The sequence below is a fragment of the Bombina bombina genome, chromosome 5 (genome assembly GCF_027579735.1).
Source record: "Bombina bombina isolate aBomBom1 chromosome 5, aBomBom1.pri, whole genome shotgun sequence".
NCBI lineage: Eukaryota > Metazoa > Chordata > Amphibia > Anura > Bombinatoridae > Bombina > Bombina bombina.
Genome location: NC_069503.1, coordinates 295,645,278 through 295,672,781, shown reverse-complemented (window position 1 = coordinate 295,672,781; position 27,504 = coordinate 295,645,278). Strand labels below are relative to the sequence as shown.

Below are 27,504 nucleotides of genomic sequence, written 5' to 3'. Positions count from 1 at the left end.
AAGTAATAATAGGTTCAGATGTAAGAATATCTTCTAACAATGCGGCAAAGAGATGGTTAAAAAACAACCCTCCAGGAGGGGGAACAGAAAATAAACAACTGTGATTGGTCAAAAATAGGATCCAATCAGGAAGATGGACACGATATTTAAAATCGGACTGTACAGCACACAAGCATCTTGATAAAGGCCCCAGGCTGAAACGCGTAGAGATTGCTTACAGTTATCCGATAACCAAAGAATTCAACCCAGCAGGTGAGAGGCTTATTTTGGGATCAAGCTGGCTAGGGCAGGTACATCGAGCCATATCCCACACTGAAAGGGACAGACTCCATATGTGTAATTCCTACCCCAGGACCCAGTAACCGTTCCAGCCCCAATCACCAGCTAAGGGTAACACAGACATAAAGGAAAATTTAACAACTCGATCTGGGAAAGACCTCAAGGACTACAATCTGACCCGGATCCAAAACCAAGAGAAGGACGGCACAGGAGAATAGACGGAGCCACCTCACAACTAAGAGACCGGCCGGTCACATACTTCGATTGAGGAATCCAGAATACGGACATTGTAACAAGGTTTTTTAAATAAATGACACTTTTCCAAAGAACATTTCCATTAAGATATCACGAAAAAATTGAAAAAAACTATGTACCACTGTGAGAAATTTATGTATAGAAATAAGGGTATAAACTAAGTAGTAACTAACTTGGAATACTATTGTATGTTTGCAAACACACGGTATAAACACACACATATAGATAGTAGTATACCCTAAACTATAGTTGCAACGTTATATCAAAATATATCACGAGAGAGACATAACTAAGATCACGTGATACATCTTTATGAGAAAAAGTAACCAACCGATCTGAATGTAACGTTACAAATAAAAGGTGTTTTTCCTAAACTGAAACAGGAACATAGAATCATCAGAAAAGTTGGTAATGTGCTACACCTGTATAAGAATACAAATTTTAACGATTTTTAAAATATAGATTTAGATGCCGGCATCAATGTACTAGATTTTATTGTCTATTAACTTCTGTTAGGATTTTCTTCTGTATAGGAATAAAATATATATATATTTTTAACACCAAACTCCAATCTTTGATTTCATATTTTATAAACATATGTGTGACCTTTAAGTCATAAGGTATAAAGACTCCTCTCAGACATAGTAATTATTTAAGAATCTTTATATCACGGTTTTAAGAACGAGACACATTCGTTAGCACTTTCTAAATATACTAAGACAGATACATCCAAGTTTGAGAACCCCAATCAGGGACCCCCCTGAGTAGATGAAAGTATAGATATAAAATCTATCTGGGAATATATATACCAAATTCATCTAACAAGACTCACATCTGTCTAAGCGCTATCCCCCCCATTTCTTTCTATTTCTGATTGAGGTGATAGTGTTTCGAGGTTGCATCACCTTTGGGATTAGCAAAGAGTCTGAGTGTAGAATCATTGTATAACTCTTTGTTTTTATAAGACAGATTTACAATGTTTTTGTTTTCTTTATACATTAATAAAACGCACAAGTGAGGGGATTATTAGTGAAAAAAAGTGAATTCAACTTTCATAGCCATTGCTAATCACTAAAGGTTAGACTCTTCGTCAAACTCCATATACCTTTTATGTAGTCTTCTCCACCATGTTTGACAATGAGCATTGCTGACGCAATTGTAGAGGTACAACATTAGCTCTGTGCCTACCCCGCATTAAGCAAAATCTGGCTTGAATCTGTAGACAACAAGGCTAGCCACAGTCATAATGTTAATATAAAGTGCTTTGTTTTGCATTTGCTATTTTCTGAAGTTGATTAGGCAAATATATGTAGCAGGGTTAGCCATGAGAAGTCTGCAATGTGCATTTCCAGCCTCAATTTTAAAGACTAAATGAAAGTATATTGCAAACTAAACATTTTGTTTACAAATCTCAATGTGTTTACTGTCCTTATAAGTAATAAAAAACTGAAACTGTCAGACTGAAATCATCCATTTAGAGAAATAACAGTTTCTTTCCCTAATGTGTTTTTTGTTTTTGTTTTGTTTTTTGAGCCTTTAAAGATGGGCTGATTAATAATCAAAATATGCTTGAAATGAAATATTATTCATTTAGTACTATAGGCCCATTTTCAATAACTCTCCAGCCTGAGTAAAATCATCTTTCAGATATCACAGTGGCAGACATAACTGAATTTTAAGCAAACTTCACCTGAATTCAGCTGGCAAGTTATTCCTTGGGCTAGATTATGAGTAGAGCGGTAGTTTTCGCTCCAGCTCACGAGTTAACCCCACTGGACTGGTGCTTCTTGCGTGCGTCTGGTACTGTGCGTATTAGATGTTGAAAGTAAAATGTTTTCACTTGTGCACTAACCGATGCATGAAAAAGCCGAAGTTAGAATATAGCGACCGCATTAACGTATTACCCTATAAATTTCAATAGAGCTTGAAAAGTGGGGGAAAAAACATTTTCTCAAGTGCACTAATGTGATATGAAATGTGAATAATTCACATACAAATGTTCTTCACATAGAGCAATAGAACAGCATGTTCTATTTATTCTTAAATATATATATATATATATATATATATATATATATGTATCTGATGGTATTTTGGCACGATGTGTGTGTATGTATGTATATATATATATATATATATATATATATATATACTGTATATATATATATATATATATATACACACACACACCACACACACAAATACTTAGAACATATTCTCCTATGTGAAGAACATTGGAATATGAAATATTTACAGTAAATACATTGTTAATCACTATTAATTATGAATATTGCACAAATGTGATTTTTCATGTTTTCAGATACTTGACGGCAAAGGGCTCCATTGCACTTATATATATGTATTTATGTTTATATGTGTATATATGTCGGTAAATACATATATACACATATAAATACATATATAGACATACATATTTAGATGTCTATATGTATGTATCAGGCGTTAGAGAAAAAAAAGGACTGCAAAGGGCTTTTACATACAGAGACCTTATTTCTGTGAGCCATTTTAACATTTTAATGTAATTTTTATTTTAAAATGATTTTTATTAGATGGTGTTGTTATTATGAGTGTAACTGTACTTTTAAATGTGTTTTTGATGTATTTTGTGCAACTTTTTATTTGAGCGTAACAGTTAACCAGAACTCTGAAGTTGTGATATCCCAACGCGCGTGAAATTCAATTGCACATGAGTGAACGCGTTTACTTTCAACTCGTAATACACATGCTACTTTGGACACCCGCAAACACCCGCGATAACAGTTAGTGCGCCACTGGTAATCTAGCACATTAAAAGAAAATGTCAGGCGCACAGTTTTACATTCTGAAACTAGAAGGTTCATTTCACATAGAAAAATTATAAAGATACACAGAATCAAAGTATGATCATCATTTCTTAACAACAATATATAGAGACATACAAAGTGCAATTAGAATCTGTACAAATCACATTCCTAAATGCATTAGTATAAATGCAACAAAACTCTTATTTCATGTAGCATTATGTTGTATTGTGTTTGTCTCTCATTAAAATCTGTAAATGCAGGGAACATATGTATTATTATTATATTATTAGGTGACAAGAGCAAGGCGCTATAGATGGATGGGCACTATGTTTTATATTGAAAATAACTTTCTTTTTTGTCTTTTAGAAATTCAATTTTAAGAATAATGGAATCTTGTTATAAATCTATTGCAATTTATAAACGTATTTAAAAAATAAAATAAGTGCAAATGTGAAAAAATAAAAACATAAAATAATATATAGATAAATGTGATAAATAGTAATGTAATCCAACTTTATACAGTGAATTAAAATAATCTAGCAAATAAATACAATACAGAGGATGTAGTTCAACTTTAAAGTCCAATAAATGAGAAATGTATACTATTTACTTTTAGACTGGAGTATTCCTAAAAAAAAAAAAGCACATACATACAACTGAAGTAAGGACTTTGGACAGATAAAATAGTACTTACATTCAATAAAGCTTTTAACAAGCTAATGGGTCATACAGCAACTGCTCTTCCAAGTGATAGTATCATGGCTCTTGAGCTGTTTATCTGCCAGCTACCCTCACTGGAATTGGGTTGAGATTTTAAGCCATTATGCACTTACAGTATATAGATGATATAGTTAACCACTCGTAGTCATGTTGTATGGAATTAGCCTGTAGAGACTGTGAATAGCTATATATATAGTATTTTATTTTATTTGTCATTCTTTTAAAAGTATACATACCCTGGGAGTCTGGTTCTTTATGAACTCTTATCTCATGCATATGCATTTCTAAAGATAGATATCATGAAAAGCTTTCTCAAAGGTGATTACAAAAGTAGTTTTACAAAGATCTTTATTAAGCTGATACAGCATTGTGGTGTATGTTTCTTTATGTCTTTATGGAAAATACTCCAATATGAAAGATCACATTATACATTTATTATTGATTTATTATTCTATTTGTTCAAAATATTATTTTAAGTGTGAAATGTATTTGTCCACAGTACATATTTTTGCTTTAGGACACTATAAGGTTACATTATTTTATTTTTTTCATTATTTAAAATTCTGGTATAATTGAAAAAAATAAATCTGCATATTCTTCTCAAATAAATACATTGAAAATGAATTAAAAAATATAGACAGAGGAACTCCATTTTTGGGGCCAAAGGGATGAGATTTGGGAGTTTCAGAGATGAAATTTTATGCCCTACTAACCTTGAAAATCACTAGCTGCAAATGGGATTCAGTGGCTGAAAGTAAATATTATCCAGTGAGTCCTCACAAGGAAGTCCAAGGACTAATGCAATTGTAAGTTTTATGTGCTATTTGATTCATATGAGATGGACAAACTCAGAACCAAAAAATTGTCTTCACATCTTTCTTACCGTATTTTAAAAAATCAAGCTCTATTTATCTGCTTTTAAAGAAAATAAAAAGTTTAATTTATCTTGAGGATACCTGATGAAAAAGCATGGTCCTTAAACCATGTACTGTAGTCTATTTCCAGCTGGACGGTTGTATGTGATTGTCATTAGCAGTGTTTGTTTGCAGCTTTTTTGGTCTTACCTCCACAATTTTAGTGCAAAGATTTGTTTGATAGTGTTTTAAGATTGCAACATAGGGGCATTTTTATCAATGTGCGAGCAGACATGATACGTATCATGTCCGCCGCACATCGATAAATGCTGACAGCATATGCTGTCGACATTTATCATTGCACCAGCAGTTCTTGTGAACTGCTGGTGCAATGCCGCCTTCTGCAGATTCGGCCGCTAGCAGGGGGTGTCAAACAGCCGATCGTATTCGATCGGGTTGATTTCTGTGAGCGGCCTAAGAGCAGGCGGACAAGTTATAGAACAGCGGTCTTTAGAGCAACGAGCTCTTTACGGAGCTTGATAAATATGCCCCTTAGTGTATTTATAATGCACACATATTGTGTTTTTGTTGTTTGCTGAGTAAAATAGATCTTTATTCTATATACTGTGTCCTGTCTTCATATTGTTTTGAAGAGGAGGATTTATCTCTTTAACGCTGTCTACTTGTATAACTTGTGGCTTTTTCTGTTTTGTTTTAACAAGACAGTTGATTTTCCATTTCTTCTTAGGATTCACTATTGGGGCTATTTAAGACACATTATTATATATTTGTATAGATGTATCATATATATGTAGAAATATGTATTTATGAATAATTAGAACATATTCTTCTATGTGCAGAACATTGGAATGTGACATATTCTTATTTTCATGTAGAGTTAGCGCACTTGAGAATATGCATTCGGGTTCCACTTTTTTTCTTCATTGACTTCTATTGGGGAATAAGTTATCGCACACACAATATTCTAAATTCAACTTTTTGCGCGCATCGGGTTAGCGCGCAAAAGATAACTTTTTACTTTCAATTTGTAATACGAACACAACCCAGCGCATGCAAAAAGTTTACTTTTAGCGTAGTTAGCGTGAAAGCGCTAAATAACTCTCCACTCATATGCAGTTATGGGGTACAATAATCAGAAGACAATTACATGAATCATAAGGGTAGAGGGCCCTGCCCCTGAGGCTGTGAAACATATTTATACAAAATGATCAAAAGGACAGTTGGCCGTGTGAGCTTACAGTCTAAAGGAAGTACATTGGTAATTTGAGGGAGAGGGAAACATAAGTAGTAGAGACATCTTAAATTGAGTTTTATACATCCTTGAACAGATTTTGTTTTCAAGATATAGCTTGAGACTAGAGACAAGTCTGAGTGAGGCAAGGAGTTCCATATGTGCAGTTTTAGAAAAGTCTTGCAGAAGAGAGTATGAGGAAGTGAAGAGATGAGGAGAGAAGTAGGTCTTGGGCAGAACGGAGGAGGCGAGATTTGCAGACAACGGCAGAAATATCTGTGTGCCGTTTTAGTGAAGGCTTTGTATGTTAGGGTCAACATTAAGAATTTTATTGTTGTGGCTAAGGACCGCCAGTGGAGGTGTTGACAAAGAAGTGCAGCAGATGTGGAGGGATGCTTAAGGTAGGTGAGCCTGGCAGAGGCATTCATTATGGACTGCAGTGGGTACAGGCAGTTGCTTGGGAGACCAGAGAAGACAGTATTCCCAATCTGTACTTTTTGAAGGGACTACCACCTATAAGATTACAGGGGATACTAATGCACAAATAATTTGCCCTAACTAATTACAGTATTTTAGTTTTGCTTTAGAACACCACACAAGTCTTGTGAGTGCAGCTTTTCCAGTTTTCTGTTTATGCGTTATTCTTAAACCCACACAGTTTTTGTTTGTCTTATTGTAAGAACAGCCTTTTTTGTCTCTTTAGACTGATGCAGTGAATATTTTGACTGCTGCAGTAATAAAGGTATAGCTTTGACTTTAGGGGGAGATTTATAAGCAGCGGATGCTGCTTTCTTCACCCATAGTTTCCGACTCACCAGAAACGGCAGTTAAGAAGCAGCAGTCGTAAGACCGCTGCTCCTTAACATGTCCGGCACATTTGAGGTGGCGGACTGCAATCATCCTGATCAGATACAATTGGGATGATTGACAAGCATTTCACAGCATATGCTGTCGACATTTAGCGATGTCGGGCAGACATAGTTCGATATAGCGACATTGGTAATGTTTTATGCTATCCAACCTGTAACTTTTATATGCTAAATCAAAAATCAAAAAAACTGCATGGTAAATATTATGTTATTTGTATTATATGTTTATCATTAAAAAAAGAAAACAAAAATAATTAAAGAAATATTTTTTTATTATTTTATTGATGAGTCTGTTTTTTTTTCTATAAATGTCAGTATCCATTTTTGTATTAAACTTTTTTTTTTGATGTGCAATGTTAGGGCTAGATTACGAGTTTGGCATTAGGCCGGTCCCAACGCTGCTTTTTAACGCCCGCTGGCATTACGAGTCTTGAAGGTACAGGAGTACTGCTCACTTTTTTGGCCAGACTCAGAAATGCCGCAACTCCACTTACATCAATTGCGTATCCTATATTTTCAATGGGACTTACATAGCGCTGGTATTACGAGTCTGACCAAAAGTGAGCGGTAGACCCTCTCCTGTCAAGACTGGTACCTCATTTAAAAATCAGTAGTTAAGAGTTTTACACTACAATCCTGTAGCATAAAACTCTTAACTAAAGTGCTAAAAAGTACACTAACACCCATAAACTACCTTATTAACCCCTAAACCGAGGCCCCCCAACATCGCAAACACTAAAGTAAATATTTTAACCCCTAATCTGCCGAACTGGACATCGCCGCTACTATAATAAATATATTAACCCCTAAATGCCGCACTCCCGCATAGCAAACACTAGTTAAAGATTATTAACCCCTAATCTGCCGGCCCTAACATCGCTGCCACCTACCTACATTATTAACCCCTAATCTGTCGCCCCCAACGTCGCCGCCACTATATTAAATGTATTATACCTAAACCTAAGTCTAACCCTAACCCCCCTAACTTAAATATAATTACAATAAATCTAAATAAAATTACTACAATTAACTAAATAATTCATATTTAAAACTAAATACTTACCTATAAAATAAACCCTAAACTAGCTACAATATAACTAATAGTTACATTGTAGCTAGGTTAGGGTTTATTTTTATTTTACAGGCAACTGTGTATTTATTTTAACTAGGTAGAATAGTTATTAAATAATTATTAACTATTTAATACCTACCTAGTTAAAATAAAGACAAATTTACTTGTAAAATAAAACCTAACCTAAGTTACACTAACACCTAACACTACACTATAATTAAATAAATTAACTAAATTAAATACAATTAATTACAATTAAATAAAATTATCTAAAGTACAAAAAAACACACTAAATTACAGAAAATAATAAAGAAATTACAAGATTTTTAAACTAATTACACCTACTCTAATCCCCCTAACAAAATAAAAAAAGCCCCCAAAATAAAAAAAGCCATACCCTACACTAAATTACAAATAGCCCTTAAAAGGGCCTTTTGCGGGGCATTGCCCCAAAGTAATCAGCTCTTTTACCTGTAAAAAAAAGTACAAATACCCCCCCAACATTAAAACCCACCACCCACACAACCAACCCTACTCTAAAACCCACCCAATCCCCCCTAAAAAAAAATAACACTAACCCCCTGAAGATCACCCTACCGGAGACGTCTTCACCCAACTAGGCCAAAGTCCTCAACGTAGCCGGGCGAAGTGGTCCTCCAGACGGGCAGAAGTCTTCATCCAGACGGCATCTTCTATCTTCATCCATCCGGCGCGGAGCGGGTCCATCATCAAGATATCAGACGCGGAACATCCTCTTCATCCGACGGCGAAACACAGAATGATGGTTCCTTTAAATGACGTCATCCAAGATGGCGTCCCTTCAATTCTGATTGGCTGATAGAATTCTATCAGCCAACTCGGAATTAAGGTAGAAAAAAATCCTATTGGCTGATGCAATCAGCCAATAGGATTGAAGTTCAGTTTAGTTTAAAAATCTTGTAATTTGTTTATTATTTTCTGTAATTTAGTGGGGAGTTTTTGTACATTAGATAATTTTATTTAATTATAATTAATTGTATTTATTTTAGGTAATTAATTTAATTATAGTGTAGTGTTAGGTGTAATTGTAACTTAGGTTAGGTTTTATTTTACAGGTACTTTTGTATTTAGTTTAGCTAAGTAGTTATTAAATAGTTAATAACTATTGTACCTAGTTAAAATAAATACAAACTTGCCTGTAAAATAAAAATAAATCCTAAGCTGGCTACAATGTAACTATTTGTCTTGCTAAAGAACCTCAAGATATGCAGAGTCACAGCACAGATTAGGGGTTAATAAGTGTAAGATTAGGGGTGTTTAGACTCGGGGTTCATGTTAGGGTGTTAGGTGTAGACATAACTTTTATTTCCCCATAGGAATCAATGGGGCTGCGTTAGGAGCTTTACGTTGCTTTTTTGCAGGTGTTAGGTTTTTTTCAGCCGGCTCTCCCCCATTGATCCCTATGGGGAAATCGTGCACGAGCACTTTTAGCCAGCTTACCGCTAACATAAGCAGCGCTGGTATTGATGTGAGATGTGGAGCTAAATTTTGCTCTTTTTTGCGGTTAACGCCGGGTTTGTAAAAACCCGTAATACCAGCGCTGTCTGTAAGTGAGCGGTGAGCATAAACTGCTCGTTAGCACCGCACCCCTCCTACCGCAAAACTCGTAATCTAGCCGTTAGTTTTTTGTTTTCCAAAGGTAATGGATAATGGATAAGTCTATTTTGTGTCTTTTGCTTTTTTCTTTATGCCTTCAGATAACATTATCTATATACTTTTATTGCAAATCATTTTACACTTAGGAACATATGAATAGGGCACATTTGTTGTTTTTTTTTCATTTAAATAGTGCATTAACTGGAAATGCTGAACTTATTTTCAGTGGATTTGGCATTTTGCAGTTGTATATTAAGACATCTAACAAATATTCTATCTAGAATTCTAAGACATCCTGGTTCAGGTTGTCAGAAATCACTGTGCTGTGACTCTGCATATCTTAAGGTTCTTTAGCAAGACAAAAGAATGTGACTGTAAATGATTGATTTAAAGGGAAATATAATTCAGTTTACTGTTGAAATCTGATAAAGGGACATTACTAGAAAAAAGTAGTTGATTTTTCTAATAAATTATTCTCAAAAAAACTATTAATTTAAAGGTTCAAAAGCTTACCTTATCCCGCCCCCAATGCAGGACTACTGTAGTGTTAGATCAGCCTATCAATGTATGTATCTTCCTTTTAGACTGACTCCTGCGGCATGCGGCTTATAGGGTAATACCTGAGATCACAACCTTCAAATATCTTACAGGAGACCTCCTTCCCACAGTCCAACCCCCCTTCCCTGTTTTTTTGTTTTTTTTATGGTCAGCCTGTAATAATAAACTCTTGGCTCTAAACTACATGCAATGCCAACCATAAAGCCTGAACCATACTGTTGTATTGTGCACAACTAACCTAGACAAAAAAAAACACTGCCACCCTACCCCTCCCAACTACAAAGCAGTGACTTCTTGCCCTGTAAGAGGTAATACAAACAATTATACACACATATAAACTGTATGTATATGTTTTTATTTAACATATATTTCAACACACAACACAAATATTGCATTTGCATTTTTATATATTCCCTTCCCCCCCCCCCAAAAAAAAAAAACATTTTAAAAACTTTGTCACAAATCAGTAAATCAATTTATTTTTTATTTTTTTATTTCATTACAGAAATGAGATGGATTCATTATTTTTAAAAGAAATAATGGAAAAACCAATGAGACGTTGCTGCTTCTTGCTAATTATCACCCTAACTGTAAGTAATTTTATTGACTGCCGATTCATATAATTAAAACTATAACCATAACTGTATATACATTTTTGTTGACTTATGATTTATACAATTTAAAATGTATATCTCATACAAACTTTTGTTAACAATGCATTGGTTTTTTTTATTATTTTTAAAGAACTATTAAACATGTTCTATTGATGATAAGCATACACACAATTGATGCTTAATTATATGTTTCATCATAATGCACACGGACATTATTTTTGTTCTTTTATTGGAAGTTCTTTTATAGTATTATTTTTTGCATCAATAGTTGGCAATATTGATATAATTCAAAAGGGTTTTGTTATAGGGACATCAAACCCAATATATTTCTTTCATGATTCAGATAGAGAATACCATTTTAAACAACTTTATAATTTACTTATATTATCTAATCTGTTTCATTCTCTTGGTATCATTTGTTGAAAGCGCAGCAATGCACTACTGGTTTCTAACTGAACACATGGTGAGCCAATCACAATCGATATATAAATGCAGCTACCAATCAACAGCTAGAACCTAGGTTCTCTGTTGCTCCTGAGCTTGGCTAGATAAACCATTCAGCAAATGATAACAAGAGAAGGAAGCAAATTAAATAATAGAAGTAAATTGTCTACATCATGAAAGAAAAATTTTGGGTTTCATGTCCCTTTAAGTGGATACATTTTTTGAAAACTGGGTGGCTGTTAAGTCCATACTGATTAATGCAACCTCACCAGGAAAGGTACATTCCAATTCAATTTTTAAATTAATGCATTTACAAAATATGGCAAACTATCTTAGGACTTTTAGGTCTATGGGTCTGGATCTGTGATCATTTTTATCTTCTTAAAAATCTTAGAGCTCCAGAAATATATTGCTGGTCTCAACTATGAATCCGTCTTTTCAATGTAAGAAACAAACAATAACAAAAAGGAAAACCTGGAAAAGAAATCATGCAGTGTTCATCTGTCTAGTTCTATTTATCTGTATTCTATTTATAAAACACAAACAAGTTGTGTAAATGTTGGGTATGTAACTCATCTATAAGTTGTTTTTACCTTCTCTCCCTTGTGATCAGTTCTATTTTGCTTTTGCTGTCTGCTTTTCTATTTGTATGAGGTTTATCCAACATTTTTCCTCAAAGGCTGCAGGTAAACTAGATTTTGATATTTGATATTGCTATGTGAGAGAAAAAAATAGCTATTTATTTGTTTCCTCAGAAGTATTATTTAAATCTGGTCTGGTTTTTAAGGATAAACATTGTGCAGCTCTGATTTATATCCATGGGGACTTTATTATTTCTCATTTTAAAAGCAATAACAATACAGTATCATTCATCCTTTTTTTTTTCTTTCTTTCCAAATTAACAAATTTATCTACCTACATTGCACATTCATATTCATAAATACATCACCCACCAGCTTACCCCCTCTAGACCCTTGTCGATCCTGCTGTGGAAACTTTTAACCTATAAAATCACGGATAAGATAATATTCGCTATCATTCTTTTCTAAACATCTTTAGTTTCCATTGTCACATTGACTATACCAGCTAGTTCAGAAAAATGTAGGGTACTGGATAAAGTTTTCTTTAATTGCGTTTTTTTTATATCAATTTAACATCTTTATTTATATGACTCTTTCCAAGTAAATCTACATAGTAGGCGAAATATAGCTTCTTCAGAGCTTAACTTCTGTTGATCAGATCATTTAATTTGGAGCAGGGTAACAAGTATTGAAATGCCTTATAAACATTCATTGGCCTCTATTTACCAAAGTCTGGCGGACCTGATCTGACAGTGCGGATCAGGTCTGCCAGACCTCGCTGAATACAGAGAGCCCCAGAGTTAATAAAAAAATGTTTTTGTTTATTATATTTAGAATGGGAGGGTGGTGTAAAATTGCAATTTTAAGAAGTCTAAATGTTCCTTTTAGATTTATAAAAACAGAGCGATGAGGTATTTCACTGCAGACGAAGTGGTTATTAGGCATAATGTTTTGGAGTTGAGAACTATACGTGTGCATTTGTCAGCTTCGGTTCTTTTCTGAGCCGGATTTCTTTTTGTGAAGTTTAACACACTAAGATCTGCGTTTGCACTTATGTGTTGCAACTTCACAAGAATACATCTGGCACAAAAAAGAGCCAAAGGCAACAATCATTCATCCGCCTTCCTCTGCATTTGGCAGCTAACGAATGCACACGTCTAGTGAAAACCATAAAAACATATATTTTTTATTTGAAGAAAAAAAAAACGCATTCAAAGGGATCTTTTTAGAGGCAGTGTGATGTCAAACTGCAAAAATCATGTACAGTAGGTTTATCATGACTCAAGCATTTGCCAGCAGCCATTCCTTCTTAAATGGGATCTGGGTTCAGTTCTGTTTCCAATTAAGTAAAGTAGTATTATGCTGTCAGATTCACTGTAATGAGTGCAATTGCATGTGGCACTTCATAACTGTATTATGTTATTAATGTAAATATATTAACAAAGCACAACTAAAATGTATAAATACTTTACAGGATAGCTCAACCTTTTCAAAGCAAAATTTGCAACAAGTATTAAAATTGCTAACACAAATAATCTAGAACAAACATGATGTCATTGTAATAGCTGTGCTACATCTATTTAACATAGCTGCCCCTCTCTAATATTTAGAAATGTATTGTATGTGCCATGAAATGCTAATGTGAAGCCCCGGATCAAATGTAATTCTCCGCCAGCATATGAGCATACTTAGGCCTAGATTTAGAGTTGGGCGGTAGCCGTCAAAACCAGCGTTAGAGGCTCCTAACGCTGGTTTTTACCGCCCTCTGGTATTTGGAGCCAGTCATTAAAGGGTCTAATGCTCACTTTCCAGCTGCGACTTTTCCATACCGCAGATCCCCTTACATCAATTGCGTATCCTATCTTTTCAATGGGATCTTTCTAACGCCGGTATTTAGAGTCGTGGCTGAAGTGAGCGTTAGAAATCTAACGACAAAACTCCAGCCGCAGAAAAAAAACAGGAGTTAAGAGCTTTCTGGGCTAACGCCTGTTCATAAAGCTCTTAACTACTGTGCTCTAAAGTACACTAACACCCATAAACTACATATGTACCCCTAAACCGAGGTCCCCCCACATCGCCGCCACTCTATTAAAATTTTTTAACCCCTAATCTGCCGACCACACACCGCTGCCACCTACATTATCCCTATGAACCCCTAATCTGCTGCCCCTAACACCGCCGACCCCTATATTATATTTATTAACCCCTAATCTGCCGCCCCCGCTATCGCTGACCTCTGCATATTATTATTAACCCCTAATCTTCCGCTCCGTACACCCCCGCCACCTACATTATCCCTGTGTACCCCTAATCTGCTGCGCCTAACACCGCCGACCCCTATATTATATTTATTAACCCCTAATCTGCCCCCCTCAACGTCGCCTCCACCTGCCTACACTTATTAACCCCTAATCTGTCGAGCGGACCGCACCGCTACTATAATAAAGTTATTAACCCCTAATCCGCCTCACTCCCGCATCAATAACCCTATAATAAATAGTATTAACCACTAATCTGCCCTCCCTAACATCGCCGACACCTAACTTCAAGTATTAACCCATAATCTGCCGATCGGAGCTCACCGCTACTCTAATAAATGTTTTAACCCCTAAAGCTAATTCTAACCCTAACCCTAACACCCCTCTAAGTTAAATATAATTTTATTCTAACGAAATAAATTAACTCTTTTTAAATAAATTATTCCTATTTAAAGCTAAATACTTACCTGTAAAATAAACCCTAATATAGCTACAATATAAATTATAATTATATTGTAGCTATTTTAGGATTAATATTTATTTTACAGGCAACTTTGTATTTATTTTAACCAGGTACAATAGCTATTAAATAGTTAAGAACTATTTAATAGTTACCTAGTTAAAATAATTACAAAATTACCTGTAAAATAAATCCTAACCTAAGTTACAATTAAACCTAACACTACACTATCAATAAATTAATTAAATAAACTACCTACAATTAACTACAATGAAATAAACTAACTAAAGTACAAAAAATAAAAAAGAACTAAGTTACAAAAAATAAAAAAATATTTACCAACATTAGAAAAATATTACAACAATTTTAAACTAATTACACCTACTCTAAGCCCCTTAATAAAATAACAAAGCCCCCCAAAATAAAAAAATGCCCTACCCTATTCTAAATTAAAAAAGTTCAAAGCTCTTTTACCTTACCAGCCCTGAACAGGGCCCTTTGCGGGGCATGCCCCAAAGAATTCAGCTCTTTTGCCTGTAAAAAAAACACATACAATACCCCCCCCCCCAACATTACAACCCACCACCCACATACCCCTAATCTAACCCAAACCCCCCTTAAATAAACCTAACACTAAGCCCCTGAAGATCTTCCTACCTTATCTTCACCATGCCAGGTTCACCGATCCGTCCTCGGAAGTCTTGATCCAAGCCTCGGAAGTGTTGATCCAAGCCCAAGCGGGGGGCTGAAGAGTGACGTCCATCCTCGGGCTGAAGTCTGGATCCAAGCGGCGGCTGAAGAAGTCCATCATCGGGATGAAGTCTTCTATGAAGCAGCATCTTCAATCTTCTTTCTTCCGGAGCCATCATCTTCCAGCCGACGTGGAGCCATCCTTCTTCACCGACGGACTAACGACGAATGAAGGTTCCTTTAAATGACGTCATCCAAGATGGCGTCCCTCGAATTCCGGTTGGATGATAGGATTCTATCAGCCAATCGGAATTAAGGTAGGGAAATTCTGATTGGCTGATGGAATCAGCCAATCAGAATCAAGTTCAGTCCGATTGGCTGATCCAATCAGCCAATCAGATTGAGCTCGCATTCTATTGGCTGTTCCGATCAGCCAATAGAATGCGAGCTCAAGCTGATTGGCTGATTGGATCAGCCAATCGTATTGAACTTGATTCTGATTGGCTGATTCCATCAGCCAATCAGAATTTTCCTACCTTAATTCCGATTGGCTGATAGAATCCTATCAGCCAATCGGAATTCGAGGGACGCCATCTTGGATGACGTCCCTTAAAGGAACCTTCATTCGTCGTTAGTCCGTCGGTGAAGAAGGATGGCTCCGCGTCGGCTGGAAGATGATGGCTCCGGAAGAAAGAAGATTGAAGATGCTGCTTCATAGAAGACTTCATCCCGATGATGGACTTCTTCAGCCGCCGCTTGTATCCAGACTTCAGCCCGATGATGAATTTCTTCAGCCGCCGCTTGGATCCAGACTTCAGCCCGAGGATGGACGTCACTCTTCAGCCCCCCACTTGGGCTTGGATCAACACTTCGGACCCTCTTCTGGACCAATCGGTGAACCTGGCATGGTGAAGACAAGGTAGGGAGATCTTCAGGGGCTTAGTGTTAGGTTTATTTAAGGGGGGTTTGGGTTAGATTAGGGGTATGTGGGTGGTGGGTTGTAATGTTGGGGGGGGGTATTGTATGTGTTTTTTTACAGGCAAAAGAGCTGAATTCTTTGGGGCATGCCCCGCAAAAGGTCCTTTTCAGGGCTGGTAAGGTAAAAGAGCTTTGAACTTTTTTAATTTAGAATAGGGTAGGGCATTTTTTTATTTTCGGGGTCTTTGTTATTTTATTAGGGGGCTTAGAGTAGGTGTAATTAGTTTAAAATTGTTGTAATCTTTTTCTAATGTTTGTAAATTATTTTTTTATTTTTTGTAACTTAGTTCTTTTTTATTTTTTGTACTTTAGTTAGTTTATTTCATTGTAGTTAATTGTAGGTAGTTTATTTAATTAATTTATTGATAGTGTAGTGTTAGGTTTAATTGTAGGTAATTGTAGGTATTTTATTTAATTAATTTATTGATAGTGTAGTGTTAGGTTTAATTGTAACTTAGGTTAGGATTTATTTTACAGGTAATTTTGTAATTATTTTAACTATTTTAGCTATTAAATAGTTATTAACTATTTAATAGCTATTGTACCTGGTTAAAATAATTACAAAGTTGCCTGTAAAATAAATATTAATCATAAAATAGCTACAATATAATTATAATTTATATTGTAGCTATATTAGGGTTTATTTTACAGGTAAGTATTTAGTTTTAAATAGGAATAATTTATTTAATAAGAGTTAATTTATTTCGTTAGAATAAAATTATATTTAACTTAGGGGGGTGTTAGTGTTAGGGTTAGACTTAGCTTTAGGGGTTAATACATTTATTAGACTAGGGACGAGATCCGATCGGCAGATTTGGGGTTAATAAGTGTAGGTAGCTGGCGGCGACGTTGTGGAGGGCAGATTAGGGGTTAATAAATATAATATAGGGGTCGGCGGTGTTAGGGTAGCAGATTAGGGGTACATAACTATAATGTATGTTGCGGCGGTATACGGAGCGGCAGATTAGGGGTTAAAAAAATATGCAGGTGTCAGCGATAGCGGGGGCGGCAGATTAGGGGTTAATAAGTGTAAGGTTAGGGGTGTTTAGACTCAGGGTACATGTTAGAGTGTTAGGTGCAGACGTAGGAAGTGTTTCCCCATAGTAAACAATGGGGCTGCTTTTTTGCAGGTGTTAGTTTTTTTTTCAGCTCAAACAGCCCCATTGTTTTCTATGGGGATATCGTGCACGAGCACGTTTTTGAAGCTGGCCGCGTCCGTAAGCACCGCTGGTAGCAAAAGTTGCAGTGGCGTTAAATTATGCTCTACGCTCCCTTTTTGGAGCCTAACGCACTGAAAACCCAGCCATTCTGTGAACTCTAAATACCAGCAGTATTTAAAAGATGCGGGGGAAAAAAAGCACGCGTAGCTAACGCACCCCTTTGGCCGCAGAACTCTAAATCTAGGCGTTAGCTTGCAATAAACACCTAATCTTCTTCACAGCTTCAGGAATGTGCATAAATAGCAATCTGCAAGAGTTATACAACTGATTTGGTCAGTAAGAATAAAACCTAACTGATCTTTTCCTAATTTGGTTTTTGTTAGGCCTTACATTTGCTTTCCTTCAAGAAATAGACAGCAATGATACTCTCATAGCTGTCAAAAGTATATGTCAGAAAAATATCACATCCCTTCTGTGTCTTGGTTTTTATTTTTTACTCATTTACCAAGCCTGCTTTAGCACAATATTGTTGTTTATAGTTAAAATGTAATAATATTATTATTATTTTTTGAGGGGATAGGTATTTTCCTTGTGGCTCATAAAGAATATGTTATTTTACCATCTTTGTTCTCATTATAAAAAACCAGACAAACAAAAATACTAAATATTTTATTTTTATTAACTTACGGCTAGATTACGAGTTTTACGTTATGAACGTCTCTCTGCTAACTTGCAAGTTATTTTCACCGCTCACCTCCCAGCAGCGTTGAGCTCCATTGACCTCCATACCGCACTCAAATACCTTTGAGCTGGTTTTACGTGCTCGTGCACGATTTCCCCATAAACATCAATTGGGAGAGCCGGCTAAAAAAAAGCCTAACACCTGCAATAAAGGAGCATAAAGCTCCATAACGCAGCCCTATTGATTCCTATGGGGAAAGAAAATGTATGTTTACACCTAATACCCTAACAATAACCCCGAGTCTAAACACCTCTAATCTGCTGCCCCGACATCGCCGACACCTACATTGCCCTTATTAACCTCTAATCATCCACCCCCGACATCGCCGCCACTTACATTACACTTATTAACCCCTAATCTGCCGCCCCCGACATCACCAACACTACATTATACTTATTAACCCCTAATCTGCTGCCCCGAACATCGTCGCCACCTACCTACACTTATTAACCCCTAATCTTCCACCCCCAACGTGGCCGCCACTATACTAAAGTTATTAACCCCTTAACCTAACCCTAAGTCTAACCCTAACACCCACTAACTTGAACATAACTAAAATAAATCTAAATAAAAATTACAATTAATACTCAAATAATTCTTAATTAAAACTAACTAAATACTTACCTGTGAAATAAACCCTAAGCTAGCTACAATATAACTAATAGTTATATTGTAGCTATCTTATGTTTTATTTTTATTTCACAGGCAAGTTTGAATTTATTTTAACTAGGTAGACTAGTTACTAAATAGTTTTTAACTATTTACTATCTAGTTAAAATAAATACAAATTTACCTGTTAAATAAAACCTAACCTGTCTTACACTAACACCTAACCTTACACTACAATTAAATAAATTACATTAATTAAATACAATTAAATAAATTACAAAAAAACAAACACTAAATTACACAAAATAAAATAGAAATTATTAAATATTTAAACTAATTGCACCTAATCTAATAGCCCTATCAAAATAAAAAACGCCCCCCCCCAAATAAAAATCCCCCTAGCCTAAACTAAACTGCCAATAGCACTTAAAAGGGCGTTTTGTGGCGCATTGTCCCAAATAAATCAGCTTTTTTACCTGTAAAAAAAATACAAACAACCCCCCAAATAAAAACCTATCTAAAAAAACCTAAGCTTCCCATTGCCCTGAAAAGGGCATTTGGATGGGCATTGCCCTTAAAAGGGCATTTAGCTATTTTTCAGCCCAAACCCTAAGCTAAAAATAAAACCCACCCAATAAACCCTTAAAAAAACCGAACACTAACCCCCGAATATCCACTTTCAGTTTTTGAAGACTGGACATCCATCCTCAACGAAGCCGGTAGAAGTCTTCATCCAAGCAGCAAGGAGTCCTCAATGAAGCCGGGAGAAGTCTTCATCCAAGCGGCAAGAAGTGGTCCTCCAGGCGGGCAGAAGTCTTTATCCAGACGACATATTCTATCTTCATCCTTCCGACGGGGAGCGGCTCCATCTTCAAGACATCCGGCGCAGAGCATCCTCTTCAATCGACGGCTACTGAAGAATGAAGGTTCCTTTAAGGGCTGTCATCCAAGATGGTGTCCCTTGAATTCCGATTGGCTGATAGAATTCTATCAGCCAATCGGAATTAAAGGTGAAAAAATCCTATTGGCTGATGCAATCAGCCAATAGGATTGAGCTTCAATCCTATTGGCTAATCCAATCAGTAAGCAGCACCAGTTGCAAACATATGAGTTGTTCTACTAGCACTGTTGATTGGATCAGCAGCAGTTTCCACTTTGGACTATAGGTCCTGAGAGGCACTTCTACAGTGGAATGAATTAGAGCATGTAATTATTTTACTATTATGGCCCTTTAAGTAGCAGCAGTCTTAGACCCCTCAGACTGAACTGGCAGAGATAAATCATCTCAGTAAGATCCCACCAGGATGATTGTAAAGCCCTGCTCTAATTATTATTGGTTGAGCAAGAGCAGAGGGAGATGCAGCACAAGCAATGCTTTAACAATGGTAAAAGCAGGTAAAAGTGTTTTGATAATTTAGCCCCTATAACTTTAATTGAATATAGTATGTTTGGTAACTGTCTATAAGCCCAGTTTATTTGGTTTTACTGTATTTAATATCTTGGGGAATCAGCATAAGTCCTCCTTTATTGTTTGAGGTTCTAACATTCTATTAGCCACCTAAAATAAACATGAAACCCACATTTTTCACAATTCATTACTCCTGAGAATTATACTCCTGGCCATTAGGAGGCAAAGATCCCAAAACTCGCTGAGCCTTTAAAACCCCTCCCACCTTACTGGAAACTAGTCTTTGCCTTTGAAGGCAAAGAAGGACTAATTTGAGTCCCAGTTTCCCCTCAAAGAGCTAGAGACTGGACACAGGGATGTCATTAAAGTATGGGTAGTGGTAGTTAGTCACAAGCCTACCACAGGTGTCACATGGACCCTAGCCTCCTATCAGTTCAATGTTATACTGTATATATAAAGATCCTCTGCTGTCAAATGTACAGCACTGAATTGGCTATCTACGGAAAGCAGTTTGTTTTTACATATTGTCAGTCCAGTAGTATAGGAGACTATCGGGTAAGTGTGGGTGTTGTTGTTGGCACCTCCTTAGCATATAGGCTATTAGTTGGTACTCACTTATGAGTATATCATGGCCTGGGGACTATTATGTCAAGCATTATGTCAAGCCTAGCTCCTTTACAATCCATTATGAATACCTCTGCCAGGCTCATCTTCCTTACACGTCACTCTTCATCTGCTGCACCTCTCTGCCAATCCTTTCACTGGCTCCCTCTTGCCTCTAGGATCAAACGCATGATTCTCACTCTGACATACAAAGCACTCAGCTGCACTGCTCCCCCCTATATCTCAGACCTTGTCTCCAGATACTCTTCCCTCCCATCCACTTCTCTCTGCTCATGACCTCCTCCTCTCCTCCTCTCTTGTTACCTCATCACCCTTAGCATGTAAGCCTAAGAGTCCAGCTGTTTGTAGATCACCTTCTTAAGAGCTGACTACAACAGTGCAACTCTTGGCAGGGCCCTCTATCCATTTGATCCCTATAATTGTTTTGTTGTACTCCGCATTTGTTTATAGCGCTGAGGAATCTGTTGGCGCTCTACAAATAACCGATAATAATAATAATAATATGTGTTTTTAAGTACCTTATTTTCACCCTATGTAGGCCTTACATTTTTCATTTTTACATTTATGTCTATCTTTTCACAGGTCGGTTTATTTGCGCATGTCATTTTTTCATGTGGCGTTTTTTGTCTTCACAGGTCAGTTTGATACGTGCGTCATTTTTTTCACGTGTTAATGACATGTACCTACCAGGTTTCTAAATCCAGACTTCTGTCTTTTTCTTTTAAGGAGGAGGTTTTATTCGAGTCTTATTTGGACAAAAGTATTTGTACGGTGACTGGGGGGTGGAGAGGTTTTCTCCCTGAGTATAAGAAGTCTAAGGATAATTCTAGAGCTTCTAACCATTTTCATTCCTTTCATCAATCAAAGAACCAAAAGTCCTCCTCTGCCTCTTCTTTCAAGAAGCAGGGTTCCTCCAGTTTTTCCTGAAAGCCAAACACTAATTAGAACGTGTCTCAAAAGTCCAAGAAGCCTGTTTTCACTACCAAGTCTGCATGGAGGTACAGCCCCCAATCAAGATATTCTGGTAGGGGGGCAGTATAAGCTTTTTTCAGCAGGCTTGGTTTCATTGTGTTCATGATCCATGGGTTCTGAACATTGTTTCCCAATTATACAGAATAGGTTTCAGATCAAGGCCTTCCAGTTAAAGGTATCTTCTGTCTCATGTTCCAAAGAATTCTGTAAAGGCAGGAACCTTTTTTCAGTCAATTTCAGACCTGGAATTTATGTGAGTAAGGTTTTGGAACAGGGTTAGGGATTTTATTCCATCCTCTTTATTGTTCATAAGAAAGAAGGAACTTTCAGACCCTTTCTGTACTTGGAAACTTTAAATACATTTCTCAGGGTTCCTTCTTTCAAAATGGAGACCATTTCAATGTTTCTTCTGAGAAGGCTGAAGGGCAGTTCCTTTTCCTTCTGTGTCTCTTTGTATGGATGTTGTAGGTCTGATGATAGCAGCCTCAGGTGCTATTCCTTTTGCATGTTTTCACATGAGGCATCTTCAGCTTTGTAGGCTTCATCAGTGGTTCAGGGATTATACTCATTTGGCTCAAAGGATTATTTTTCTATGCCAATACAAGACAATCCATTTCTTAGTGGATCAATCATTGGTCTATTGTTTTTGGGGCATCTTTTTTCCATCTAAATTGGACTGTGATCTTCACAGATGCAAGTCTCTTGGGTTGGGGTGGAGTCTGCGGGTCTCAAAGAGCACATGGAGTTTGGTTACTTTGGTAGGCAAAGTTATCTGTAAATGTTGTGGAACTCTGTGCAGTTTTCATGGCCCTTCAGTTTTGGCCTCTCCAGAAAAGAGTTATCTTCATTTCCAGTCAGTCAATATCACAGCAGTGGCTTACATCAATTATCAGGGGGAACTCACAGTTCCCTGGTGATGTGGAAGGTTTGCTGAATTCTGACTTGGGCAGAAAGCAATTCCTGTATAATGTCTGCAGTTCATATTCCAGGGGTGAGCAATTGTAAAGCAGACTTTCTAAGTCGTCAATCCCTTCATCTGGAAGTCTTCAGTCAGATTGTAGACCTACCTATGGGGTCTTCCAGAAGTGGATCTGATGGCTTCTCATTTTTACAAAGGACTCCCCAGATATTTTGCAATGTCCAGGGAACCTCAGGTGGGGTTTATGGATACTCTAGTAGAAACTTGGTTGTTTGGTCTGGCTTATTTTTTTACCTCCTTGTTCTGTTACCAATGGTAATAGCCATGATCATGCAAGAGGTATCATCAGTAATCCTGATTGATCCAGCTTGGTCTCACAGGACATGCTTTGCCGATGTGGTGCAAATATCCATTTGTCCTCCATGGCCATTTCCTCTGCATCATGACCTTTATATCTTAAGGACCATTTGTTCATCAGGGTTTAAAAATCTCTAAACTTGATGGCTTGGAGATTATAGGCTTACAGCTAAATTACAAGTTTTGCGTTATGATGCGGTATGGCTATACCGCTGAAAAATTGGCCATTGCTCGTGGAATGGCAGGTCTCCCATATTACAAGTCGTGGTTGTATAGCTATACTGCAAGCGTTTTAGCCTGTAATGCAATGATCCATTCCGCACTCAAAAACTGATGTTTGAGTGCAGGATTTTCCATAGCGCCGTATTAAAAGTTGTTTGGGCAGGCTATAACACTAGCGTTATAGCTTATACCGCTGCGATCCATTCCACAATCTGAGACCAGTAGTTATGGATTTTGAGAAACAAAAAAGTTTCACAAAACTCATAACTAAATGTTACAAAGTACACTAACAATCATAAACTACCTATTAACCCCTAGTCTGCCACCCTCCCTCATAGCAAATACTATATTATAGCAAATACATTTGTATGGGCATTGCCCTTAAAAGGACATTCAGTTCTTTTACTGCCCATCCCTAATCTTAAAAAAAAAAAACACCCCCCAAAAAAAACTAACACTAACCCCAGAAAATCTACTCACGGTTCCTGAAGTTTGGACATCCATCTTCATCCATGCGGCAAGATGTCTTCATCCATCGCGGGGAAAACTTCTTTCTTCATCCCGGTGGCACAAAGCTGTGGAGGCATGGAGCATCTTTGCCGGTTGCATGGACATCCAGCGTGGAGGATCCTCTTCATATGGTCATCGTCATACACTGAAGCTTGAATGCAAGGTACCCATTTCAATATGTGGTACCTTGCATTCCTATTGGCTATTAGTACCGGTGGTTTAAGGGTTAATAGGTTTAGTTTATTAGTACTGATGTGGGGGGCGGTGGTTTAGGGGTTAATCATTTTATTTAGTGTCGGCAATGTCAGGGGCATCGGATTAGGGGTGTTTAGACTAGGGGTTTATGTTAGGGTGTTAGGTTTAAACGTAATCCGTGATATCAGGTGTTAGTTTTTTTCTAACACATTCTTTTCATTGATGTCTTTGGGGGAAAGCATGCATGAGCACGTAAACTCAGCCCTTGGCTTTTGTGCGGTATGGGGCTTATCACACCATAACACACAGCACAAGGAGGTTTTTTAGTAACTTGTAATGGCAGGGCTATGGAAAGTGTGATTACGATTATTTTTTTGCGTTCTTTAAGCACCTGGTTTAGAGTACAACTTGTAATTTAGGTGAAAGTTTTTAGATAGAGAAGTTTTTCTGATTCTGTCATTTTGGTTTAGGTCTGTGACACTGTTATATAAATATACTTTTTACCTCTGTGATTACCTTGTATCTAAGCTTCTGCTGATTGTCTCCTTATCTCAAGATCTTTTGACAGACTTGCATTTCAGACAATTAGTGCTGACTCTTAAAGGGACAGTATACACCAATTATCATATAACTGCATGTAATAGTCACTACTATAAAGAATAATATGCACAAATACTGATATAAAATTCCTGTATAAAACCATTTAAAAAGTTACTTAGAAGCTTCCAGTTTAGCTCTGTTTAAAAGGTTACTGGAACACCCACTGCAAGTGGGAATTAGCAGACCCTCCCCCCTCTCCTTTCCTTTGCATATGAAAAGAACCTTTACACAAACAGAAGCAAGCTGGAGTAGGTCGGTATTCTTCTAAAACTTTGGGGCTTGGTTAGGAGTCTGAAAATCAGAGCAATGTTATTTAAAAATAAGCAAAACTATCCATTTTTAAAACAAACAAACTGTATAGGCTATATAAATGGATCATCTACAAAACATGTATGCAAAGAAAAATCTAGTGTATAATGTCCCTTTAAATAATTCCACATGCATAAGCACAATGTTAACTATGTGAACTAATTCCCCTAGCTGTGAAAAACTGTCAAATGCATTCAGATTAGAGGTGGCCTCTAGCATATAAGCCTACATAGGTTTAGCTTTCACCTAAGAATACCAAGAGAACAAAGCAAAATTGATGATAAAAGTAAATTTGAAAGTTGTTTAAAATAACATACCCGATCTGAATCATGAAAGTATAATTTAGACTTGACTGTCCCTTTAAGTAGATTCACTGATCAAATGCATTAAAGTCTCATAGTAACAGTGTTCTTTGCATTAATGTATGCAGAATTAAAAGGATACATTTAATCAATTCCATTTCTAGTGCCTGAGCAGTAGTATTTTTCAGTACTTTACATAAAACTCCACAGGTGCATTAAATTGAATATATTATTCTCCATAAAATGTTTAATTCATTAAAATGTAAAATTGAAGTGGCGTGCAATAAATAGTGCTTGTTTCACTCCTCTGTCACAATCCAGCTACTCCAAGCAAGTCTGTGATGTAGTTTTGTGGAGGCCAAGGGTTAAAATTAACTCACTATTTGCCTGCACTAGACCAAAAAAATGCAATTAAAATACAATTTTAACTCCTCCTACGCTAATTCTACGATGTAAGCTGCCACCGCCATGACACTTTTAGAACGGGGAGTCCCCTGGTCGCCTCAACCTTATACGTTACACAAAAATGAAATTTTGCAAAAATATATATAAAACAATAATAATAACAGTCTCTTCAGTAATGTAAATCTGAACCCAGATTTTTTCTTTCATGATTCAGATAGAGAATGCAATTTTAAGCAACTTTCTAATTTACTCCTATTATTTTTTTTCTTTGTTCTCTTGCAATCTTTATTTGAAAAAGAAGGCATCTAAGCTTTTTTTTGTTCAGAACTCTGGACAGCACTTTTTTATGGGTGGATGAATTTATCCACCAATCAGCAAGGACAACCCAGGTTGTTCACCAAAAATGGGCCGGCATCTAATCTTACATTCTTGCATTTCAAATAAAGATACCAAGAGAATGAAGAAAATTTGATAATAGGAGTAAATTAGAAGTTGCTTAAAATTTCATACTCTATCTGAATCACAAAAGAAAACATTTGGGTTCATTGTCCCTTTAATAATTAAACATCTATGAACATAAAAAAGTCACAGTGCATATATAAAAAAGATGTTACAAAAACAGAATTACACCAGACAAACAGTTTTCAAATAAAATAACAGAAAATCATAATTACTCACTACTAGCATGATAAAAACATAATTTATGTAAGAACTTACATGATAAATTCATTTCTTTCATATTGGCAAGAGTCCATGAGCTAGTGACGTATGGGAAATACATTTCTACCAGGAGGGGCACAGTTTCCCAAACCTCAAAATGCCTATAAATACACCCCTCACCACACCCACAATTCAGTTTAATGAATAGCCAAGCAATGGGGTGATAAAATAAGGAGTAAAAAAAGCATACAAAAAGAGGAACTAGAAATATAATTGTGCTTTTAAACAAATTTATCCGGTAAGTTCTTACATAAATTATGTTTTCTTTCATGTAATTGGCAAGAGTCCATGAGCTAGTGACGTATGGGATAGAAATACCCAAGATGTGGGAGACCACAGAAGAGTCACTAGAAAGGGAGGGATAAAATAAAAACAGCTATTTTCACTGAAAAAAATTAAATCCACAAAAAAAGTCTCTCATGAATTTCACATAAATTTCAAGAAAAAAACTTAAATCATAAGCAGAAGAATCAAACTGAGACAGCTGCCTGACGAACTTTTCTAGCAAAGACTGCTTCAGAAGAAGCAAATACTGTACATCAAAATGGTAAAATTTAGTAAAAGTAAAAGTATGCAAAGAAGACCAAGTTGCTGCTTTGCAAATCTGATCAACCGAAGCTTCATTCTTAAAAGCCCAAGAAGTGGCGACTGATCTAGTAGAATGAGCTGTAATTCTCTGAGGAGGAGACTGTCCCACCTCCAAATAAGCCTTGTGAATCAAAAGCTTTAACCAAGATGCCAAAGAATTGGCAGAGGCTTTCTGACCTTTCCTAGGACCAGAAAAAACAACAAATAGAATAGAAACCTTCCTGAAATCTTTAGTAGCTTTGACATAATATTTCAAAGCTCTAACAACATCCAAAGATTGCAAAGATCTTTTCAAGAGTATTCTTAGGATTAGGACACAAGGAAGGAACAACAATTTCCCTACTAATGTTGCTAGAATTCACAACCTTAGGAAGAAATTTAAACGAAGTCCGCAAAACAGCTTTATCTTGATAGAAAATCAGAAAAGGAGACTCAGAAGAGAGCAGATAATTCAGAAACTCTTCTAGCTGAAGAGATAGCCAAAAGAAACAACACTTTCCAAGAAAGTAGTTTAATATCCAAAGAATGCATAGGCTTAA

At 36.4% G+C, this 27,504-nt stretch overlaps 1 protein-coding gene across 1 annotated transcript in view; it reads left to right on the top strand.

The window, feature by feature from the left end:
- CALCR (calcitonin receptor) overlaps positions 1-27,504 on the top strand; it is a 1,065,293-nt gene that overhangs the window by 456,959 nt on the left and 580,830 nt on the right. Inside the window, exon 5 of the mRNA XM_053714051.1 lies at positions 10,804-10,888. Coding sequence (XP_053570026.1) covers positions 10,811-10,888 — 78 coding nt within the window. The 5' untranslated portion in view covers positions 10,804-10,810. The remainder of the gene's footprint in view (positions 1-10,803; positions 10,889-27,504) is intronic.